The following is a 25598-nucleotide window of genomic DNA, read 5'->3' as shown; positions in this document are numbered from 1 at the left end:
TATATAATATCTTCGGCGCATTTTCCTTTCGTGCTTATTCGCGTGACCATTGCCGCTGCGTAACATCCGCGTGATTCCGAGTGTCTACTCCCACGAATCCGACTTCCGCAGATGCTCTCTCTCGTTCGTTCTGCGCAGTTTTATCGTTTATTCGCGACGATTCGGCTAATTACACAAGAAACTTGTTCCCGTTACATTGAGGATTGGTAAATTCTTTAGGTAATTCTCCGCGTCTCTCCTTTAAAAAGTTTTCCGTCGTATTAGTGTTTGATGTTTCTAATTGCGCAATATCCATTGATTCAAAATGCCTGTCTGGTCTCGTGATATATACTCTGTAAATGTCTATATCTTAACTATGCAACTTTGTTAGTGAGTCAGCGAGCAAAGTGCATTTACAATTTTTTTAAATTGCTTTCCTCGTTATAATCATATTTTATCCTACTCTCGAAAGCTATAGTAACAGAACTGTAATATTAACGTTGCTAGATGTATTTCTAGCTAGTTTTTTCTGTTATTGTTTAAATAATGTAATAATCGTGCGGTATATAGCGTTACAATGAACGCGTTAATACATTTTTTAAATTAAATAATTAAGAATACCTTTATACTTTATAATTTGAATAATATTGTTTTTTGTCGACAAAAAAATGGCCGATTACAAGTGGCTTCTCTTACCGGAGTTCCGCGTACTCTTATTTACGTTCTGATATTGTTCGTGTCACACAGTTATCCGCCGGAAGTATCGTAACGACACGTCTCCCATTCACATACGCGTCTAGTGTTTCATGAGAACTGTGACGCCGCGGAAAAGGGTCATGTGAACGTGTCACGGGCATCCACCGTATACTTGCGTTATGAATCCGAGCTCGTGGGACGTTGACCGAGTCGAATAAATTATCGCGAGCGATCGAATTCGTCATTTCACTTTCGACGTAGCCGCGACACTTAATTCTCGCGTTTCAACAACAGAGCTGGGTTAAATGTGAATTTTATTTTTAAACAACAATTTACAACTTGTATTATCGTTAAGCATATTTATGCAACATTTACAGAAAATCTTGTTTTATTGATGCTCCATTTTTTTATACCATCATATATGAATTATTTCGAAATATCGCTATGGAAATTTTACTGTTATTTCTTTTTACATGCAAAGAATCGAACATAAAAAACTAAAAAACACGAGCAGAGAAGCATTTCTGTTTAATATTTATAATTTTTAACTATACTGAAATTCCACATTACACCTTAATACGCAATGCAACGCAAATGAATCACCGGAATAAAAAACGCTGCACTGCGCACAGCGCACAGACAAGAAGCATTTCTCTTATAGAAAAGAAAAATCGAAATAATTTTCGATTTACATGCAGTTGGACTTAAGGCGGTCGTTTTCCATTATCCGCGAAGGTGATCGATTGAAAGACGAGAGAGCCGCGCGCTGTTTTGCGGTCGTTCGTACGGAACGTGTGCAATATTCCTCGCGCGTGAATTTCCCGCGAGTCATTAAGGCCTTCCTGTATTTCCTACGGCAAGGATAGCTTCTTTTGCTCGTAACATCGTCAGGGAATTACTCGCGAATATCTGTGTGTCGCGTAGGAGATGCGCCGAGCGCCTCGTAAATATGTAATCTTCCTTCCCTTCGTTCTGCCTACGTTAATTAGGAATTGCGACGTTTCTATTTTAACTTAAGGACACAAGTTAACGAAGTTCCGGGAATGGACAGGCGGCGTAATGACTACGAGACTGCATAACAAGGCGAAGGCGTCTCCGTGGGAGAACGCGCGACGCACGCCGCCGATCCCCACCGCGGTACACGGCTGTATGCGAGTTTGCATCTCTCTCTTTTGATACCCGTTCGCAGCTACGCGCGTAATTTACTCTTGACACTTCACATGAGTTGAAAGTACAAAAAGTATAGAAAGATGGAAGAGACAAGCATGTCTCGTATAATTTTATATTTTATATTTTTTGTTTAAGAATAGAAATTATAGTTATATTATTTTTTTTTGATTGAGCAGAATTTGCATTATTTTTTTATAGCGTGCACTTGATTTCAAGTACTTACTTGACTTAAGCTTCCACGATTTTCGACGGCACCCGAAACCTTGAAGTTATCGCACGTGCCGTTGTTGAAATCTTCTCCATCGTATCGCTGTGCGTGATACTCGGGTGCAAAAGTCGGATTCACGCGCGCGAACGAACGAACGAACGAACGAACGCGCGTGGAATCATCTCGCCGCGTGAGAGCCGTCGCGCGATCAAGTAACGCGATCCAAAAGTTCCTCTCCGCGTCTCTCTAGATAACCTTATATTTTTTTACGCTGATATAACGGCGATTAAGCGGGCGCCTGTTGCACCGGGCGCTGCCAATTAAGCATGGCTACGCGAGTAGAACCCACTGAGAGATCCCGCGATCTCCCACGGTTGCAGGAAGGAGGCCTACAGTCTGTCGTGAAACCGGAAGTCTGGCAAGCACACGGCCCGCATCGCACAATAGCCGCGAGAACGCAAGTCGCGGCGTAAGTCATCGGTGCAATGTACATGGTTACAATATTTTTAGATGTTTATCACATCATGCTAATTACAGGATTAATGACTTTGTGTGTTAATTTTAAAATCTTCAATCTTCAATTATTCGATCAGTATTAATTTAAAAAATTGAAATCTCTCCGAACTGCGTTTACATACATTAAAATAGATTATCGTTGCTTGTCGAGTTATTTTTACTCGGTCGGAAAGGAGAAAGACGAAAAAGGGAGAAAGGATCGTAGGGTGCGAGAATGTTCCTTCCCGCCGCTGTCCACACGGCGATGTAATCCAGAAATCAGATTAAATGTCGGATATCCTGCACGGGGGACGGTCTCCCTTCCTTCGCAGTTTGTGAACGGCAGGAAGCTCCAGTCATTACCTCGCTCGGCAGACCCCTCGCGCGCATCCTCCACGATACACTCCGATACACACACTCAAAGACACCCCGCGCCCCACCGCGCCGATGTGCATCGACGTATACCCGCGTTCACGAATTCAATTGAAGGCCTGGACGCAACAACCGAGCAAAACAGTGACGCATATTCCATTAGGCAGTCAGCAGAGCTCGAACTGCAGAGTCACCAAGAATTTAAATGTTTAAGTAACGTAAAACGTTGAAACTTTCGCAATTGAATTTAAATTTTATTTTATTTTCTATTATTAAGAGGAGAAACTCTTATACAACTCTTTAAATATATATAATATTTCGCTCAAGTAACAATTATGATTTATAATTATCGTTATGTATTTACTATGTAAATGCCTGCTCTGCCGCTAAAGAAAACGAGCTCGCCGGATTCTTGTAAACAGGTTTTTAATTTCTCTCCCTCGGTTAGCCTACTTTTAGCCACTAATCGTGCACACAGGAATTTCCGCCTTTTCCCGCATCATCAGTCAAACGTGGCACGTCTTGTCGTGCCTGAGTCTCCTGTGTCGATTAGTCACCCGCCTAATTTCTGACGAGATCCCTATTTAGAGTGCCGGCTGGCAAAAAGTCCGGGAAACAATTACGCGCGATTAACCGTGTACATTTGAGGTTGCCACGCGGCCGTGCAGTATTTTTCATTCTCATGTCGAGCTGCACGCTGTACCGTGACGGCGATAATGAGTCACCGTACCCCTCACGCAACAACATACGCTAAATAACCATTATTTTTCTACTATCGTTTGTTGAATGAGCTTTTATTTTGTATGACCAATGTCATCCAGAAAAATTGTTTGCAAAATGTGGAAAGGAAGGTTTTTTACGTTTATTGTTTAGATTAGTTGAATACTTAATTTGTAGGAAAGAAAAGGTTAGAGAATATTTTTTTACCTGTATAGAATATATACTGATGATAAGATATAGATTGCATATACTTCGCTTTTCGTGAATGGCAACTTATTTAATATTAATTTTGCGTCCATTTAGGAGGCTTTTATTTGTTGCTAATTATTATTACTCATTATGAACCGTGGCGCATACATTATAAATAAATCAACGCTGTGAATGTGAATAAACAGGTTTTGCTCGTAATATGTGTATAAAATAGATGAGTTAAAAATATTGATTTTAGCTGCGTATGTATTAATTGTTGATAATCAGTGATTATCTGATAATTACTTATGCTTTATTGTTTCGAAAAAGTGTTTTACCATATTTAAATGATTTTGAGCATATCCGTTTTTATTTATGGATTTATGTATTTTCTGACGATAGGAAATGGAGAATTTACTATTTATGCATCGAGATATAAAGAATCTTCTAATTAACATATACTATTTTGTCATGGATAGAAAATTTCCTGGGGTCTACTTCGTTCCCCCATTAGCAAACCGAAACTTGTGGTAGGTATCCCCATCTTTGGTACATATCCCGTTTTCCTTTTCGTCTCGTTCATTTGTCAAGCAATCCGCTTAAGCATGGCGACACAACGGCGACACAGCAACACTCGACTTTAATTTTTCAAGCTTTGGACCCTGCGCGACCGTCGATGTTTTTCTTCCCGTCGGCCAGCTTCCCGTATTTCTGGAGCCGCGTAATTATTCCGAGTTGCCCCGTTCTCGGCGACCGGCTTGCGTCATTTGTCAGGATGAAGGTCCTTCCTGACTCTTGCGTGACGACTGACGTTGCGATGGAGAGAATGTCCCTTACCGATATGTCGCAGGATGCGCCTTGACGTTTCGAAATTATCATTAGTCATTTTAAACTGTCAAACTTTTACTGCTTGTAACTTTAACGTACGGACCGAATTTGAAATTATTATTACAAATTTAAATTATATATAATTACAACACCTTGATTGCCATTTTTTAGTAGATAATTAGGATCTATTTAATTTGTTATAAATGGTTGTTGTAAATGGTACAATTGGCATTTTCATAATTAACTTTATTGTTTTTCTATCTAATCTCAAAGCAGTCAAAAAACACGCGAGTATATCTCTCTTTGGAACTTATCTTCTTTTTCGAAAATAACTATTGCATTTCTATTCACCGGTTTTCTGAGAAGAAATCTGGGCTCTCATTTCGGTTAGAAAGATTTGTGGTTGCTCGCAACATAATTAGTCATCATAATCCAGAATCCAGTCATGAATAGACGAATCTCTTAGACTCACGAAGTCCTCGCGCGTGTGGTAGGACCACCGTGCACGATAATTTCGTAGTTTCGGTTTCGTGCTCCGTTTCACCAGGATAACCGCTGGCCGCCATCACTTCTCCGCGCCTTCGAAAGCGATCCGCGGTCGTTAGACATTATATTTTGCCTCGTAAAAATTGCCGGCAAAAAATCAATATTCCGCGGGGCCACGGCGAATTGAGATGCAAGATAGTTGACGGCGATTAGACCCCAACAGGTGTGGGCCGAATCGTGAGTGTGGCTAATCTATAATTGTGCGAAATTGTGACGCCCCGAGCACCGAGACCGTCACGTTCGTGGATCTTATGTGAGGATGGACCGGCATTTAAAGGCACAACGACACCGACCACCTGCAACCTCTCTCGCGCGCCCGCCTTCGTTATTTTTTTCACGTTTTTCGCGCTACGCGGCATTACGCTTTCTGCCTTACGAGCGCAAGGGGCTGGAAACGCGCATTTTTGTCCATTGCATCGGTAAACTCGGACGATCATATGTTTCTCTTTTAAATAAAAACGTCGGTTTTTTTATTCGTTATTATTATTTAAAATAATAAACAAAATCGTAAATTTTGAGAAAACATCGGATAATTGTATTTTAGATATAAAAGAGAATTATTTAAAAAAATAGATACAAAAAAGTTATAATATTTAATATACATAAAAACTTGAAAGAAACGATTTTTTAAATATTTACATAGATAAAATCTAAATTGTCAATAAGCTCTTAAAAATTGCATCGTCCATTAAATGTACAGGCAGTCTTTGTCAGGTAGAATCGATAGCTTCCTAGAGTTCCTTCCGGCAGCACTTCGTGTGGTCCTTCATTTCGGCACCTGTCCGACGGGACAAATTACCGGTGAGAAATATAGCGGAGACGATAATGCTGGTTAAAAGGAAATTAGGGTCGATGTAATTCTGAACAAGAGCCGAAGGCAGAGATCCGCTACGTGGGGCGCATGTGGCGACCCTCTGGCCTCAAGGACCAGTGGATAATCCGCTGTCATTGAGGAACATAATGGGCCACCCGTGAAGACTTCCTTCGACTACGACGCGATCGCTTCAACGAAATTGAGATATTTTTCGTGGGCACCGTGCAAAATCGCGCATCGTCCGCGGTTAACGCTATAAATCCGGTAATGACTATACTGTGTCGTCGCAATAACGTGGTGTGGGCGCACCCCTATTATATACGAACGTTAGATTATTATCATCATTTATCTTTATATCTATACTAGCCTGATACCCGTGCTTCGCTACGTATGTATACGTAGTTTTATAACTATTTTAAATAAAAAACCAAGTCGATATCTCATCGTGAAGAATTCACGAAAACACATTTTACCCCTTTTCACCCCCTTAGGGGTCGAATTTCTAAAAATCCCTTCTTAGTGAGTGCTTACCTCATGGAAGGAATATATACTCCTCGAATTTCATGTTTCTAGGTTTAGGAGTTTGGGCTGAGCGTTAAGTCAGTCAGTCAATCAGTCAGTCAGTCAGTCAAGACATTTGTTTTTATATATATAGATAGGTAGATGTATATATTAGCAAGCCATAATCTCTCTTACTAATATCTTTATTCTAAATGACACCGATAATTTTCGTTAGCTAATCTTGACTAGCGATTATCTGTTCTGTTTTGAAATACACAACAAGTTAGGTAGGATAACGTCGTCTAGTAGGAATGACGTTAATGACCGTTAGTGCAAGCAGTCGCTAAGATTAACGAGGTTGTGTTTCTGAATATGTTAACGAGCAACTGGGCTTCAGTGTTAGATAGGAAATAAAGAGAGTGCGTGCTATGCATTCTCCACGAACAAAATGTGCTTCGAAACGCAACGTAACACTTCGTATGTGTCTCATTGTCAGATGCGTCGTAGTTTTCAAGTTGTGGTGCTATATCGCGTCGTCGCGACTAAAAACGATGCGCCGTATCGCGGCGTGCTCTCTCATTGGCGATACAGCGGCGTCATCCGCAAACTGCACTTTTTACGACGCCGATTAGCTTATCTTTGGCTTCGCAGTCGGTCGCGTAATGGCGCCCGCGACAAGGGTATAGACGGCGGACTAACTTATCTAAAGACAGCATTGCATAGGCATGACAATTGCGCGCGAGTCGCAAAAGGTGTCATAAAGCGGTCCAATTACACGCGAGGATGACTTCGAATGTCGCCGAATCGAGTGTGCGGCGCGCCGCACAGGCGCGAGGCGAGACTTATCTTAACCGCCTCGGATCGGACTCTCCTCGGAGCTCCTCTTTATCTGGGAACGGAGCGATCTCGATCACTTTTATTACGAAATCTCGGCGACGTTTCCAGATTCTCAATCGTTGCCGCCCGAGCCTGGAATCCTTCGAGGAAGGTTCGAATGCTCAATATTCATTCACTCATTTACCTCGCGAATCTGAAAGCATGTTCTGCTTATCGCGTGTTGCAATTATCGCTTCTTCGATAGCGGTGAAATATGCACTAAAAAAAAAACAATTTTAAAAACGACGCCGTAATTAAAAATATTGGTTCTCGAAAACACCGGTGTCATTACTTAAGATTTCCATCGCTGATTTAAACGGTGTATTTCACAATCCTTACGCGTGCGTCCGTCGACCGAATGAAATCATCGGCGCACGTGAGTCGTTTAAATTACGAGCTCACTTTACCGCAGCCGGCATCCTGTACGGCTCTCGATATCTCGATTGATACGTGGAAAGACGGAGTGAGTGGCATTAAGTATTCGCTTCATCATCGAGAACGTCGATGGGTCGTCATACGAGTTTTCTAATGCATCTGCTTCTAAGTAAACGTGAAAAAAAAACGCGCTCCCCCTCCGTTACCCCTCTTCTTATACCCGCGCAAACGTATTTGTGCCCACGCGGCGCAACGTCGGAAGGCCTTTCTACGATTCGTTAGGCCGCCTCGCGCGTCGGACACACGAGCGTCACGTAAAACAAACATAGCACGGAAAAGGACTGATCAAATAACGCGTACACCTGTTAAAATGAGACCAGACTTCGGTGATGCGACTCTCTTTGAAGCGTCAGGTTGTAGTAAGATATTCCTCACTTCCCATTTGTCTGATATGGCTTTCCGTGTAACTCTCGTATTATTCCGTAACGCAGCATTTTATTGCCCCTTATTCTTGTAACATATATGTGTAACATACGTATATCAAGTAACTAATCAACAATTGCAATCGTTAAATTTCTTATGATTCTTTTGTTCTACGAACATGATAAAGTATATTTTACAGTAATAAGATATTTTATCGTTTCTTATATAAAGAGGAAGCTTTATTTTAACTTCAACATTTAGATAAGAATTCAAATAGTTATTCGCGATATTGTAACACATGTCTACTTCATATCGCGAGAATTTTTGAATAAAGATAAGCAGTCGTATTCACATGAATTTCTGACACAATCACACGTCATTCGCGAATCGCCGATAGATAACAAATCGACGTCACGTTTGCACGGCATGAAGATACATGTGTATACGCGTGCTCGCGCGATGATCAGCCGATGGTGAGACGTCATCGAAGACACGTCGTTTTATCGTAGTACGCGTGCGTGAACACGTACACGAGTTACTACGTGCGCTCGTAATCAGCATGCTAATCTTACCCTAGAATATTATGCAGATAGTCAAGACGCGGTTTGAAAATTGAACAATCATGATCTTGTTTTCATGAATGTTCGCGACAAAATAGAATTAGGACATAATTAGGATATAATTCAGCGAGATCTTGACTAGATATATGGATTTTTAGCGCCTAGAGTGTCTTCTTGGATCAGACACCTAGTATCGAGGAGGAATGTTGTTATCTAAAGTTGAACTTGCGCGACGTTATGGTATCTAACCCGCCTGAGACAACATTTGAGGAACTTTAGGAACCTGAGTGCAGGTAGATATATACGTCCAGGACCGCTCCTCTCTGGTCTGGGAAAGTTAAACAGTCAAACAACCATGCGCACCGAGTTGTTGACTCGCGGCACACATTTGGTAGGAATACCTCCCCTTCGTCTTGCAAGATAAACAACCTGTCGCGATAATGATACGTCGGATAACGGCAAATAAAAACGCGAGGGCCAATGCAGGGATAATATCGTTAACGTTTTTATTATACTAAGTACACGGTGCAAAAATCGAAATTAATGCAGCCTGCGTAATGCGATTGTCAAAAAACCTAGCAGACGATAAGGAAGATGTTCATTAATATAATGAATTCTCGAAGAATTCTGACTGCACTTAACTTTCAAATAAAAACTAGTTCAAATAGTACTAGTTTTTTGCTATATGATTGTCAAAAAAGACATCTTTTAAGTATCTTACGTTTAAATCATTGACGTGATTCACGAAACAGATTGAGACCGGATGTTTCACGCGCGCGCAATTCGTAGATATTTTATTAGAAATTTTACGAGTTTTGTATTTTTTATTTGAAAAATATAAATCGTCGTTGCATAAGGAAGTCGTTACGTCGTCGTAAGAAAATTATATATACTTCGTGAGTTCTGCTCTCAGCATATGGAAGTTAAGATCCCAATAAGAAGAAAGAAGTTACGTGGATCACAGACCATTTTCGCGGGAGTTCAATAATCTCGCTTCCGGCTACGTGGATCAATTTCCAGCGTGGGTGCACGCAACGTTTCAATACACGCAGCTATGCGAGTTCAAGAAGCGATGTACATCGGCATCGAAAAGAAAAGAGGACAACACGAACGACGCAGAACGACGCGGACGATTCATTCCCACAATTACGCAACCGTACCTCGTCCTTCGAATTCGTCCTTAATGAGGGATAATCATGTTTAATTGCTCGCCCTGAGGCATCGAGTGCACCCTCGGGCGAGGATATCTTACAGTGTTACCGAGAGACTCGTGAGAAAGCGGATTTGATTGCTAGTTCTTCGTGCCTTACTAAAAGATTTAGAGTTAAGTAGAGAAGGCACTTAATTAGAAAATTGAAGGTAGTTCGGACAAGAAATTAATTATCTCCAAATCTTTGGAAATTTATTACATTTTTTTTACCATATTTGATAGCATTTGTGATATTTAATAGCAATTATGCTGGTAAATCTGAATTTGTTTAACACTTTTAGCTAATCATTTAACTGTCATTTAATTAATTAATCCGTCATTTAATTAGCAATAGAGTATTATTTTTTGTATGGATTTGATATGACACGTACTTTCCGGTATAAATTCTTATCGCAAAAGTTGTCGCTGCAATTATAAGCATCATTTTATTTATAAAGTAGAAAGTAGACGTAAAATATTCTTAGCATAGAAGCATAGATAGTAACCATAAATTACTAGTTCAGCTTACTACAATAGTATTATCATTGTTATTAGTATAATATTACTCATCTACGACGCAACTCAATTTCTTAATAATTTTAATTAACTTATAAATTAGTCGCACGATTGAACGGCGAATTAGTCATAAATGGAAAATTTCCTTTATTCTTGATTGAGCCGTGATTGCTGTATTGGACGAGATCACGATCAGGTAAATCTACGTCTAATTGCATCGGTAAGCACCGTAATTTCTCTGGGCTGTGTCGTGTCGCGTCAATGGTTTTAACGGCGATGTAAATCATTCCGATAAGTATCGCACCGCGTGCTGCACCGCGTGCGTCGTTGAAGCGAGCAAGCAAGGTCATGTCTTCGTCGTGTAATTAATCATTTTCGTACGCCGGCACGCGGTAATTCTTTCGTTGCCTGAGCTACTAGCGCGCGATGTCCGGCTCGTCGTCGTAATTCAAGCGCCGCGCCTGCAACAGCTAATTAAAAACCTCACGACAAGTCCTGCACCCCAGCACTCGTTTCCGCATTAATCTTGGTACGCGTTACAAGTCTACTGCGAGCTCAACGTCTTTTAACGTGCAATTGAGTTGAACGACCACTGTACATAACATATGAAGATATAATTGGAGTATATAATTTGCGTAATTTTTGATACACGCGTTTCTCGCCAAGAACTAGAAAATTAAACATTGAACATTTAATTACTTAATGCAAATTATAACTATAGTTTATAAAATCTATATAGATTTTTTTATCTCTATCTAATTACGCGGTAGAAATTTATGTGATTTTTACAATTTGTAATTAGATGCAACTAATCAGAGAATTTTCCTGCATTCGTTGAGAAAAGCACTTCTCAAACGTATCTAGCGTATCTCAAATGTTTACGATACGATTTTCATGGTGACGTTTTTTTCATATAGTCATGTATTCGCACGAAGGTAGACGTAACTTAGCGCGCGAAACGACGCGTGGCAGCGTGCTTATTAGCCGCAGATAAGAAAATCTTTCGAAACTTTGGTGTACGCGGCTTAATTATCTCGCTTGTCGCCGGAACGGCGGGATCGTTCGTGCGACGCGACGCGACGCGACGCGCTGATGACAGACCGTTCCGTCGTTGTCGGGCACCCGGTTGGATGCGCAACGTATTACGACGACGCCGACTGGGCGCGCGGAGGTTAATGGCGACAAATATTAATTACCTATAAAGACCGGCATAAACTAGCAGGAATCTGCAACGTGAACCAAAGTATTCATAAATAAGCACGAAAGCACGATATCGTTTGATAAAACCGGCTAGAGGTAATTAAACTTGTGTGGTGTAATGACATAGGAGTGGAACAAAGCGGGGAGAAAGGAGAAAGAAAAGACGTACCTAACGTACGTTCTACCAGATAACGGAGAGAGCTCAGAGAGCCCGGTGGTGGCGATATTTATATACGGCGGACCGTAAAACCCCGGACTCTAAAGTGGTCGCGTGGGGCTACGGGCACCGGGCCTCCCCCCTTGTTCTTCGTTTATTCCGCGCCGCGAGCAATCACCATGAATCACCGTTTAGAATCGGCGCGGAACCTCGCGGCACGCCGCACGACCAACGCGCGTGGCGGTTTCTCGAGCGGGTACCGGGGGAATTTTTTTTTCTGAGTATAGGCAATTTGATTGGACGGTATCGGGCCGGCGCTCATTACACGGTGCTCACGGATCCGCGCCGCGAATTTATTTCCGCTGAAAGGATAATTTCCACTCTTCCGCAAGGGATTAAGCGCAACGGATCGTTTCTCCGCTGGATGAGAGGAGCCAGCCAGTTTCGTTATCTTGGATCTTCGATCGCTCTTGTCTTTTCCGCACATTATGCGTATCATGCGTATTACGTGTACATTATAACGATAATTGAGTATAAAGCACTTTATGAGGAGTCATGTATGCGGCTAAATGATAAATAGTAGGGGGTTGGTGAGAACATTCGTGCCTTGTAATTTACACTCTGAATTCTCGCGAAGTGGATTCGCGAATGCAAGAAAATGATAGACACCTAAATGAAACGGCATGGCAATTCATATCGTAAAGTGAGGCATGCTAATTGTACACCTATAAAGTGGTTAATTTCTTTCGCTAGCGGGATATTACATAACAACCCGATCATTCTTTGAAACGTTGCAACGATGATCCTCACGGAGTCTTTCGAGGCCAAATGCGCGCAGTAATAAAGCAACCGGTATTATCGGAACTGGTATTGAAATAAATGGCTGGCAGCCGTCCGCTGGGTCATACTTTATATTTCCACACGATTATTATCAGAGGCCACCAAATGATGACTGGCTGCCTGCTTAATTATTCCTCAGAGGCCGTGTAACATTTCTCTCATTCTGTTTCTTTGCTGTATTCTCTCCTCTTTCTCAATATAGAAATCGGAAACTGCTACTGTTACAGCGGCATGACGTTGCACGTTGCAACGGATTAATTTTACAGAAGGAATGGACGATTAAATACTCGCTTGCAGCTGCAAGCTTTCATATATTCGTATCCCGCATTTTGAAGGATTGCTTCTCATTTATTCAGCGTTTATCATTTTGCATTTGGATTTTAATAGAGACTTATATATACTCGTACACGCATTTCGTATAATATGCAGCTTCCTTGTAATTTTGTGTTTAATATATTATTACTTGAACGTTTTTGATTATTTAATTGGTAGGCACGTTTTTCAGTTGTGGTTAAAGAGATTGATTTATGTTAGATTTTGCAAAAGAAGAAACATAACGCGATTATACTTATGTTACAAATTTGTTACCGCGCGAATTAAAATATGCGCGCGTGCAAATATATTCGCTGCAAATCATTAATGCGATGAATTATTATTATTATCGGTAATCAGAAGAAGCGGCAGGCATGATTGGTGCGTTCGCACGATCTGCCGATAATTTTGTATCAGTCATTAGGTTTATTACCCAGCTGCGCGGACGAATTATCGATGACTTACGACGGATAGGATCAAAGTGCGGCAATTATTCGTGGTGCGAAGAAAATAATCGGTTCCTTGATTGCTCAATCCTGGACCGGTCGAGCTTAATCGGCCAAATCGTTACCCTCGAAATCTTACGGCGCAACGAGATAGCGCCGACTTTTAATTTGCGCATTAGAGCGCCTATATACGTCCGATAATTAGTTTCCATCGATAGAGCCATTAATATTCCCCGTGCGAGGAGACGCGATTTCTCTTCCAGTTCGATTTCTTTGAATCGCGCGAATGGTCGATCGATCGGTCGCCGATCGATGAGGTTGAATTGTAATTGCCCCTACTTTTCCTGAAAAGGAGAGGGACGTTCCATCAGCTGATGCCATTGGGTTTGAAAATATTTATTCTCGAATTTTATCACATATCTAATATCATCAATTATTTGTCGATATATATTATCTATTCTTTTGGAAGCGATATTAAACTTTCGGAGAAATTACTTATGAAGTAGGAAATTGTAGTTTTTACACATTCCAAGTAATGATGATTTATCTCATCGCAGAAAAACATTATTACGAGCAAAATAATAATCTCGTCTCTATTATATTCGACGAACATGCGAGCAGCGTAAGATAAACTTTCTCACGCAGCAACGATCGTAAAAACTAGCGTTATTATTTATCACGGGCTGATTATTACGTTTTCTCCGGCAGAGAATTAATACCGCTAGCCATCCTCCAAGGTAAAACCGAACGCGTGCAATGCGCTACCGACACGCGGCCCGTAATATAGCTCGTGTACTTTGCTTGCGTTAAAGCGTCGCATGGTATATTTACTAGGCTGGGTGATTACTTTTTGTGACTTTCCAACTTTCAGCGTTGAATGACTAAGGAACTAATCCTCGTATAGTGCTTTTGTCCGTAACGTTATCGGCGTACCGGCCGTGGTGTTCACCTCTTTCGCCGATAAGACGTTTGGGTGCCTTCGCGCAGTTAATTATTAGCTTTCTGGTTCGTCCGGTTGGTTACGATGCGCGACAAGTGGCCGACGCGTCAAATGCAAATCTCGAGGGAAACCGGTAACCGGAAATAGCCGGTGCCCGAGCGACCGACCACCTGTTCCCTGATACAGAAATCAAAAGCGGATGTCTGGTGCGCCGCGGAAGGCATCGAAGCGTGTCGGCGCTTTCTCGTCAAACTCATCGCTTCAGCCATCAGACGGCACCGTCACGATTTTCCGTTGCCAACTGACCTCGATCGCATCCCCGTGGCTCTGATAATTTCGTAACTCGGCGATGTCGAGACGTATATCAATTTTCGTGACGCGCGTAGGTCAGCGTCGCAAAACCGGACGATTTTACGAGCCGTTTTATGGAGTTAACGCGTTTACTGGCGGAAGGACAATCGCTACCGTCATCGGGGAAAGGCAGTAAATATCCGATGAAATCGAGCGTGCGGCACAAAAACGCGACGGCAATTCGGACGAGCAGTACTGCAGAACCGAGCAACCGGTAAAACCGACAACGATTTAACTCCTCGCGATCAGGCGAGCCTATCCGCGCGGTCACGCTCTGACGGGGCCGCCCCCTCTTTTGACTTTTAACGTTTCCTGCGACAGGAAACCTCGGCCCGATGCGTTTTAGGGGTTACGGAGCATCGGGAGCATCCCTTCCGTTACGGAATGCTTACCACGCTTCCGCGTCGGTTAGCAGGTCGTAGCGACACACGCGCAGGTGCATCTCTGTTACGTTGAGGAGAATCGCACTTCCGCGACTCCCTCGGTAGCTGATCATTAGTTCCTCCACCGTATAATTGCGACCGATATAGAGCAGATGATTATTTCACGCCTCTGAGTTATATAAACCTTTGCCTTTGCCTGCAATTTAACCTTTGCCTTTCTTTAATAAGTGCAAACTTTAATTTAATTAATCGTTCGTCTGTTTCTATCTAGAACTGGATTTTTCTGAAGATTCAATTTTTTTATTTATAGCTCGCATCTTACATTTTAAGACTAACTCTTGGAAGTTAGATAAATCATAAAGTGAGAGGGACAAAGATTATGTTATTGAACGAAGATTAAATATCGAAGACGAGAGAGGGCGTGTACGGATACTCCTAAGTTTTCACAAGAGATTCGCAAGTATTTACTAACGAATAAATATTCTGGTAATGCACAGAAATAATGTCAAGGATAACTTGTATATTGCGGAATGAACGGCAGGTGCATTACAGAGCTGCAATGGGAAAAAAATACATATCGAATTTCTTTATAAAAACTTTTCGTGCCTTTCGAAACTTTTCACATTATTTTTACGGATTTAGCAATAAGAAAAATACGAACGCTAAATATTAGACTTAATTTAGGGCTAAAGTAGATTATTTTGAAAAGGAAGAGAAACATGTCGTGAGCAATGTCATGATATTCTTTCGTGCATTCAACGTCCATTAACTCGATCTGTTCCGCTCGTGATTGCACGTACCTCGCGGTATTATAATCCGTAATAAAAAAATCGACGAGAATCAAAAGGCACAGGTTGTTCGAGGGGCGCTCGTCGCGCGGCTCTTTCGCCGGCGCGAATGATGGTCTTGCGACTGGACCTCGGGCCGGTTTACTGGTTAATGAGTGCGCGCGCGGTTAATAAGTGTTTACGTGTCGTCGCGAGATAAATCGGCGCGCCGCTTCGTGTGGGGCGCCGATAAACTTGCCGCCCGTCTGTGAGTCCGCGTGCAGAAGCGCATGGGTACGCGCCGACGTTATCGTGCGGATAGCGATAACTCCTTTAATGCGCCGCCGATCGTCCGACCCCGCCGACACCGTTTTGTCGTAAGAGAGCGCGAACTCGAAGTCACGCCTCGAGAGCGTATATTGCGATGAGTTTGCTTGGCGTAATATTACTGGAACTTTGAAGATTTATTAGGGCGATGTTGATCGCGTTTTTCTCGTATTTTCAAAGATATTCTTATTTTTCTAGTCGAGCAATTTTACGCCAATTAAATTCAAGGAAATATATCTCGACCTCTTGGGAACTATCTTGAAAAATATACCATAAGAAAGATTCTATACTAATCGTTTATCGATCAACGTGATAATATCTACGCTAGTTGTTCTTTCTCGGTTTTTTTTTATCACACACATGCAGGGCACTCTCTTGGAAAAAAGGATTTTAGTCGATCAGAATCTTAGGGTTATCGCCACGATAGCGCCAAGGTTCTCGTCTCGTCTCGATTAGATTAGACAGCGAAATATGGTGCATTACTTCGATAATATCGCGATACATTGCTTTGACGCAAATCTCATCACCCGGTGCTAGCCGTTTTAATGATACAATCAACTCACGTCGACGTTTATTTTTGTGTAAAAATATACATGACAAGCGGCATTGATAAGTCGACACGAGAAAAAAAAACTTGCGATTACATCATGACGCAAGTCGACAAATTTTTACGTATGACCAAGTCACGTCACAATTCGAAGCTAAGCCGAAGCGAGCTGAGAAATGGTTTGTTATACTTTACAAATACGTAATTATTATCGATTTATGCGTGGACATAAATAACAATAACCCTAAGCTTTAACGCAATTCTACGATTATCTATGCGGCCTTTGTTGTTGACAGCGGTCATTAGCATTTCGTCGCCTGCGGGAATGAATTTCAAAGTTGCTCGTGAAGCTTACGGTGACGTAACTAGTTGAATCAGTCGTATATATAAAAAGCTTCTTCATAAATTATAATTTTGTTAAAGCGACTAGTTTATTTTTATCTCTTCTATAGCCAGCAAATTTGAATTATCATGCTGGAAGAAATCGTCGCTGCCATGAATTCACGAACGCGCCAGCTGCGTAAATGTTTTTCTCGCGATTTCTGTGTGACGTTACCGATGCATATGTAAAATTCATTAACATTCACGATATATAGTTTCTAAATTTATTTTTGTAAAAGTGACTCATCGCCGACTCATCGCCGAAGTAAATCTCGGCTGCGCGATCAAATGTAGACGTACTTAAAATATATTAGAAGCATTCACAGCATTCACATGCCTCTGCCATTAAGTTGAAATATTTCTTTTATAAGCAATTTACTTCTCTTCGTCTTCTATTTTTCGTTCGTCCACTTTCTATCTTTCTCTCTTTTTCTCGTTCGTCTGTCTCTCTATTTATTTATCTCTTACGAATCGCATGAATGATCACAGTCTTTCCTTTCTCTTTCATCCTGACTTTCCAGCCGCGGCGTGAATACTTTTTCTTTTCTTTCTTTCTTCGCTAACTTCTTCCTCACATCTGTATATTCTCCCTTTCTCCTCCACGCTCATTTTTCTCTGCCGACCGCTGCGCGCTGTGGCGAAGTCGCCCCACCATTCGGCAGCGCATAAAGGCGGCTTGCGTGTGCCGGTATCTTCGACCTACGACCCCAACCCGGCTCCTTATTTCTTCGAGAGGCTCGAAAAACATGCCGTTACGGCCGTGCATGTTATCGCGTGCGCGCAGGGGGCATCGCGGCTATCCGCTCGACGGGATCGCCACGTGGGTCATTCATGGGTGACCCGTTGAAGCGAACTCGGAGTACAGTCGATGAACAAAGTATCCGGATTAATAAATATTTGTAAATTGTTATCTTCGCGAAAAATTTCGTCTTCACCTTCGAGTAAACAAATTTGTGAAAAGGAGACGTCCGTTTTCAGAGATAAAGCCCTGAATTGAGTATTATCACAATTAAATATACACAATATACAAAGTATGTAATATACAAAATATATGCGCAAAGAAAATACGTAATGAGAATAAAAAGCTAATCGTGCTATACTACACATTACTAGTATAGGGGAGACTAGAAATAATATCTTCAACATTTGTTGTACTTGAGTCTAGGCAAAAGAAGTCTCTGTAGATAATATGTCACAGGTTAAAAAGATATATTATAAGTACATTCGTGGCTCGCTGAAAATAGTTACAAGCGTGATTACGTTTTTCCCCACAACAAAATTATCAGATAAGATTTAGTAGTTTGCACGCGTGAGACCGTGACGTGTGTCGGACTTCTCTTTTCTGCAGACTCAACATCAATGCGTGCGCGTGCTGCGCGGGACAACTTATGACATAATCTTTCGAATTCTACGAAATTTGCCGATACGAGGAGAGTTGATTTAGCGCCGCTTGAAGTCTCTGATAGCTTTTTCCCGTCTGGCGAATCCTCTATCTGTATGGCTTAACGAAAGAAAAAGAAAGGAAGGAACAGAGAAAAAAGAGAAACTTGATAACCTAAGCCTCAGCCTCAGGGCTTTCGTTGATAAAGACTCTGATAGAGACGCTTGTCGTGATATTTGACAGAAATTGCTTGCTCAGTTTACTTAGTAATGAAAATTTCTCAGATAAATGCCTTCCTCGATATAACGTTTTCTAGTTATCTGTGATGTTAAATTAGAAATAATCTATAGTAGATATGTTCGATACATTAACGGTGTGTTACTTTTTTCCCTATTTATCTTTAAAATTCCATCTAGGCAATCTTCTTTCCCCATTGATTATAATCGATAGGGAAATGATAAACTCGATGATTCAACTCTGGCTCGTACTGCTATTCCGCTTAGTAAACGGGGCAATCGCTCGATTTCGACAGCGCGCAACCCCCGAAATGAATTCGCTCGTTCTTTTGCCGCTTGCACAAGTAGCCTGGCGCAGGCGGGCTATCGCGACACCCAAATCAAAAGGAAAAAGCGAGAGTCGAGGGAGCCAAGGCCAGTCTCGGTGAGAGAGAGCGCAATCTCAATGGTCGTCGGACCGGCTGGTTGGAGCTGGTTGGGGTTGGCCGGTTGGTTTGGCCCACTGGAGCGGACACCCGGAGGAAGCACGCCCGCCGGAACGTGGCACGCTTTGTAGCCTCGTGTACATACTGGTACACGTGCACGGGCCACGTATATACGGCGGCGAGCTCGCGTGTACGTATGCACGCGTATCACAGGGTGAGCGCACCGACGTGAGGTGATGGCGAGAGAGACGTCGGAGGAGCGAAGAGCGCAAAAGCACGGACCGAAAGGGAACTGCGCACCACTAGCCGGAACCGTCCATGGCGCAGTCATCGCGACCATCTCTCGCGTCTATCGCATCTGCATACGTGAGTGTCGACCTAAACGTGCCGTGCGGTCGGACACGCACACTTTCGGCATCCCGTACAGCGGCGGCATCGCCCCAAAAGCGGAGCAGGCTGGTGTGAATCCTGTCACGCGCAGGGAACACGTCGATGTCAAAGGCCGAAAGATATAGGAGCTCCGTGGTCGGAGAATAGAACGTGGCGGCATGAGCTTCGAGGTGTGAATTCTAATAGGACTAGTCTCGCGGAAGGTAGAATAAGGTCAGCCGGATTCTTTATCGTTGAAAAGTTGCCGAAACGAATTATTTCCATGATTATTTACGTATTATTCAACGAAGTACATTTCCCTTGCTAATGCCAACTTCGCAATGATTAGAATACGATGAATGAAACATTTGGAAGAGGAACGTGAAGAAACTTATGATTCCAGATGGGTTTTCTTTCATGCTAATTTGCTACCCTTCGCTCCTTTTCGGCTCTCTCGCTTGTTTCTCAATTAGCGCCCGGCTAGCGATCCGATTCAATAAGTTCCGGAAGACAGCATTAACGCGTGGCAATACACATTGCAGCGGCGCACCTAATATTCCTCGAAAAGATATAATTGTTGCGTGTAGGATAAATGAAGTCAATAAAAATGTTTATTACATGTAGATATATTTATTATATGTTAATTATTACATATAATAATTATTACATATAATAATTACATGTATATATACATGTAATTATTACATGATAAGAAAGAAATCTTCTCGTCTTTATTGCACTTTATCTCCAAGAGCTTCCACTCTTTCTCTGATAAATGATTTAATTACTCATTCGCTTTCTTTTTTCGTCATGCTGCACGGTGCAGCGATTCGGCGCCCAAATTTCGACTTCGTCGCGGTGCGCTTCAGTGATTCCTTTGTTCACCGACCAAACTTATGCAAAGAAGAAGAAAACAGCAGTCGATGGAGGGTAATGCCCTTTTGGATTTTTAATTGAGGAAACTGATTTACATCTTTGCTGAAAGGCAGATTATATCTGCAAAAACCTACTTTGTTTTAAAGATAAGCGAAAGATATAAATCAGTCGAATGTTTCAGAAATCATTGTTTATCGTTAAATCGAACTACATTGTGGTAGCAAGTTAGTCGGTGCAATAACAAGCCAAAAAGAAGCGTGAATGCGTCGAAGCGTAGTTGCGAGCCGCGTCGAGCGGGCGAGGGAGGTACGAGGGAACGAGGTGGAGGTACATAATGAGCGAGCTGAATGCATCGGACGTTTGGAGGGCATAGCCGGAGCGTCACCGTGACACTCCGGCGGAACGCGAAACTGCAGCGAATAATTGCAGCACCACGTTCGAGCGAGCCGCGAGTGCAACAACACTGTACAAGCGACCACGTCAGCGCCGTCGGGCGAACGTGCAGCTTGCGAAGGCTTGCGAGTGCATAACAACGTCCGAGTGCCGAGTGGGCGCAGCCACTGCCGGGCAATTAACCCGAATGGTAACGAGCCGCGTCGAGCGCGTCGCGTCACGTCGCGTCACATCGCGTCGCGTCTCGCCGATTACGAAATCCGGCTATTTCATCGCCGAAATGTCCGACTAGTTCTGAGCGTCCTACTAAATAAATCTCGGCAAAGATAGCAAATTTTTTTACTTCGTGCCTGTGTGTTTATGATATATGATAGAATAAATCATGAAATATTTTAAACTTATACGTTTTTGACACCGAATATTGAGAGCAATGATGAATATAAATAGATAGTGAACAAAGTTTTAGATCTTATGTAAACAGTAGCAATTTATTAATTTTTTACTAGCCGAGTAATTTAGAGGAACACCAATAGCTGTTTCTATCAGTTTTACCTCATAAAAATATATTACGTTAACGACTTCTAAGTTTTAAAAAGAAAGATATACGGTCGTCGGTCCCGGAAGCGTCAAATAATCGGTAGCCACAAATTAGCATATATTTATTAAGCATAAATTTAATTCCGACGTATATCGAAGATTCTTTAAAAACATGTCGTATAATTTGGTTCAATAAATATTCCAGAAAAGCACATTAATAAAACAAACATTCGTAAATACACGTTCAGTTCCATTTGTCTTGGTTCACTTGTTATAACATACAATAAATTAAGGCCATCGCGTTTATTCGTTATCTTTATTACGACGAACACGATTATCTTCGTTACGTACGTTTGTAAATATACAGCCTTTTTTTTCACGCTCTATTGACTTGGTCATCTGTCATTTCCTTGTTTTTTTTTTATCACGAAGGAAACCGTGGTATAGGTATATCAATAAGAAGCTATTGAACTTTAGATAAGAGCACGCTGCGGATTACGTAACACGTGCACGAGTGGAGGTTGTCGCGCGGCCGAGTGTATCGAATTAGGTATCCGGCTTGTTGCGGCGACACACGCCGCGTTCCATGTGCATCCTATGCAGGTGCGCTCGGGTCTTGTGCACTTTTACGTTCGCGCAGTATGTCGACTTGCGTAATCTCTTAGCGAGTAGTCGCGCCCGGTAACGCTGCTTGCGCACGAGCGGTTACTTAACGACTTAACGCCTTAACACCGTCGCGAAAGCAACATAAACGACCACCGAAACGGGTATCATCGATATATATCTTCCTGAATAAACCTGGCCTATCGATCATTCGCGATTAACGAATCTGTTGCGACCAGATACTTTACGAGATTCAGCGCAGCTCCTACGTTTTCTCCTCTTGCTTTTTTTTTTTCTGGAAAAGTACGACTAAAAATTATGCAGGTTTATAGCACTAAGAATGATATACGTGCAGGAATACCGTGGTGATTTATTTGACTTACCTAGATGCAATTAATTATGATACTTAACGCACGGCGTCAAAACATTTCTTACTTGCGTAAGAAATTACCGACGGACGTCCCCACTCCGGCAATTAGCGGCGGTCATTAAGGCTAGTCTAAGTGCGTAATCGTCGTCCTTTTCTAGCATGAGAGGCGTCAAAACCTCGATGTAATGGTAGCTTATGAGCCGACATTCGCAGTCTCGTAGAATAATCAGTCATTCTCTAGCCTTTCTACTTCGCCCACCACCGCGCCAATGAAAACGCCCGGTAGGATGATTTTCACCCTAGGCTAATTATTGTTATTAGCCGGTGGGCGAGCACCCGGGAACCGCGATCGTTCGCCTGCTTCTGATATTATGACGTGGCCAGTCTGCCATTAGCGCCGCGCGTCCAGAATGCTGATACGTTTTTTGCACCCGCGATATATTCGTGCCGCAATTACCGCCGTCGGGGCTCCTGTCGATTCCCGTCCAATTTTGAGCGTCGGGGGCGTACGCTACTATAGCGGAGGAATGTTTCACGGTAGCCTGCTGTAGTCCGTAAAGGCTTCTCTCCACGCGAGAGAAGTCGGTAGTCACCGTTCATTATGGCGATATTTTGAATGCCGCTAGTGTTGGATTCGTGGGATCCAACAGCGCGCGGCGGAATGACAGTGGTCACTTCTCGAGCTGTTGTTTAGGAATTAGTCGAAACGACCTGCAGACGATTAGGTAGAAATGTCTGATAATAGAGGCGTTTGGTGCACAGCGTGATGCTGCCTGTTATTTCCTAATTTTCGCACGAAGAAAAACTGAATTTAATTTGCGAGCCACAAAACGCTCGAAACTCCAAGTAACAAGAAAGTTTTCATTAAAATACTGCTCGTACATGCAATAGGTTTCTCCGTTCCAACGTTAGCGTTTCGGAGGAAGGGAACGAATCCAAGCAGCGGCAAGGTACCCCACGGTCGGCGGTTTTACGACCGAACGAGCTCGACTTTAGAAAATCCGTAATGGCGGTGTTCGCGAAGCGCCCGGTTTAAGCGAGCAGCTCGAAACCGCAACCTCCGGTTCCCAGCGAGGGCAACGTATTAATTATGGAATGTTTAGCGTTAAATTTTGTGGAACGGCCCCGCGCGCGTAGCGCATCTGTCCTCGTCCCTCCTCGCGTTCGCCACCGCCGCGCCGTGGGGATTCCTACTAAACAATTATTGACGACCGCAAATCGTCGCCTACGGTGCGAAACCGGCGCGGCGTGTCTTTTCCTGACTTCGGTCGAGCCTTCTTTCGAAGATCGTGGCGAGACAAGGGTCATCGAAGTGTAGGATCGAAATTTTTCGTAAAGTAACATCGATGCCGGCGCGGTGTACATGCTCGACGGGATAATGGAAAGTAATAACGCGCCTGACATGGATCTCGAGGATGGCTAACACCCGCCAGGCTTCTCAAACTGACCCTATACTTTCGATTTGATAGACAAGCGGCGCGCAAAACCAACGGCATGTCGCGGTAACCGATCGCGCGTGTAATCTTACGTGAAAATTGAGCGTATCGCGCCTGGAGGTATACGGAGTAATCGGTTGGACCTCGATCAACCTTTCCCTGCGATATCATCGACGCTGTGGAACGGCCGTATCGAAAGCGCGCAATGCCTGATCTTCCGCCGCGCGAAGGGTTGATAGGCGCGTTTCAAAAGGGACAAATTTGTATGCTGGCATCTTTAATTATCGTTATACAACTCCTCGTGTGATTCTCTCTCTCTCTCTCGTCGCAAACTAGTATTATAAACTATATATAGCTCCAATAGTCCGTTTTTCGCGCGCGCGGCGCAGTCACGGATATATATATTCTTCTAGGAAAAAGACGAAAAAGAGAAAACATCAGGAAAGAGAAAAAGCGACAGAACAGATAGGATGGCTTCTTTATAACCATCGACAATAGAGCGTTGTTAAAACCAGTTGGTCTCGCTGCATTCTTGTGCTCATTGTTACGCGAGGATTCTTTGGGGGGCACTCCTGTTCCACCCCCGCCTCGACACGCCTTATGCCTAATTTCTCGGGGCGGGCCACGGAAAAGTCCGTGCGGTAATCGAGATTTCATACTTGGACGCGCGATACGCGCGGGCGCCCACGGCAGTCGTATTCTATCTGCCTTCTTTTTTATCGATATCGATCTCGCCAGGGATCTTTTTGCCTCGCGGTGTGTTCGAGCACAATGGGATGTTTGAGAGAATGGAATGTACCTCCGCGATGACCCCACGAACCTGGAGAGAATGAGTTAGTTAAACTGTGGCCAATCGACGAGAACAAATCGAGCATTGGTTAGAGGGAAGATCTTTGAGTCGTTAATTTTTGCTGAGAAAAAAATTGGCGGCTTGAAATTCGGCGGAAATATTAATGGTGCAAACGACGTGATTATTTTCATAAAATGTAAAAGAGCATCATTATCACGAGCACAGTAGTTTTCTTTGTTGCGCAAAAGGCGCTGTTTTAATAACACACAAACGTGCACGAGGGGGGAGAGATCTAATCTCCTAATTTATATGAAAAAAGCTCCGAAAGGCTCGCTAGGAGAGACCCGACTGAGAGAGAGCGTGCCTTGTAAAAACGCGGCCTCGTCTGTGGGCGCCAAAGGGTCTGAAAATAGCCCATTTAATCCGTAGGACTCCACCCACTCGGCGCTATTAGCTTTTGCATTTTTAACCTATGAATTCATCTCCGAAAATTAACAACCCAATTAAAGCGGCCATTAACGTCTCGGTATCTCATTAGGTGGAGATCGTTTGCAACTTTTAATGGAAGGGGCACCCGGTTTTTGCGAAATAGACAGACGGACGAACGAACGAATTCTCATTACAGAGAACTGCTTTATGATGCTTTCTTATCACGTTTATGCCATCCGAACGGCTCCAATCGACCGTAGAGCCGCGCGAGTTTCGGCTCGACATTTAAAGTTAGTCGCCCGATGCATATCGGTAATTGTTTACGACCATAAACCCCCCCAATGTCGTAATCCACTAGCTGTGTTAGAAAATTGTTCTATCTCAATTTGGAAAACCATTTTTCGGATTTTATTTAGCAGTGATTGTTACCAGTGTCCATTTGTATTTTATTATGCAGTTTTGCGATTCTGAATTTTCATATTTTTCGGTATAATTGCACACACATATATTATCTGTTTTACATATACTACTTTCTCTCTAATAAAAATTTAGAAATTATATTTTTTTTTCCAAATTTCGCACAAATCTAAAAGGATGGCAGAAATTTATAATTATTATTTTGGTAACAACAAAACAGTTAATTTT

At 42.7% G+C, this 25598-nt stretch overlaps 2 protein-coding genes across 3 annotated transcripts in view; one reads left to right on the top strand and one right to left on the bottom strand.

Moving 5' to 3' along the window:
- LOC139768941 (uncharacterized) overlaps positions 1-2384 on the bottom strand; it is a 92380-nt gene extending 89996 nt beyond the window's left edge. For both annotated transcript variants that reach the window (XR_011717459.1, XR_011717458.1), the window contains exon 1: positions 2069-2384. The gene's annotated coding sequence lies outside the window, so the exon portion shown is untranslated. The remainder of the gene's footprint in view (positions 1-2068) is intronic.
- Positions 2385-7156: 4772 nt separating this feature from the next.
- The window catches only part of LOC139768930 (uncharacterized), a 165123-nt gene continuing 146681 nt past the window's right edge, over positions 7157-25598 (top strand). Inside the window, exon 1 of the mRNA XM_071699594.1 lies at positions 7157-7506. Coding sequence (XP_071555695.1) covers positions 7312-7506 — 195 coding nt within the window. The 5' untranslated portion in view covers positions 7157-7311. The remainder of the gene's footprint in view (positions 7507-25598) is intronic.

This window comes from Temnothorax nylanderi, unplaced genomic scaffold (assembly GCF_030848795.1).
Source record: "Temnothorax nylanderi isolate EJ_2023f unplaced genomic scaffold, tnyl_v1.0 TNYL_tig0002_pilon, whole genome shotgun sequence".
Classification (NCBI taxonomy): domain Eukaryota; kingdom Metazoa; phylum Arthropoda; class Insecta; order Hymenoptera; family Formicidae; genus Temnothorax; species Temnothorax nylanderi.
The sequence above is the reverse complement of the archived record's forward strand: the minus strand, read 5'-3'. Positions and strand labels throughout refer to the sequence as shown.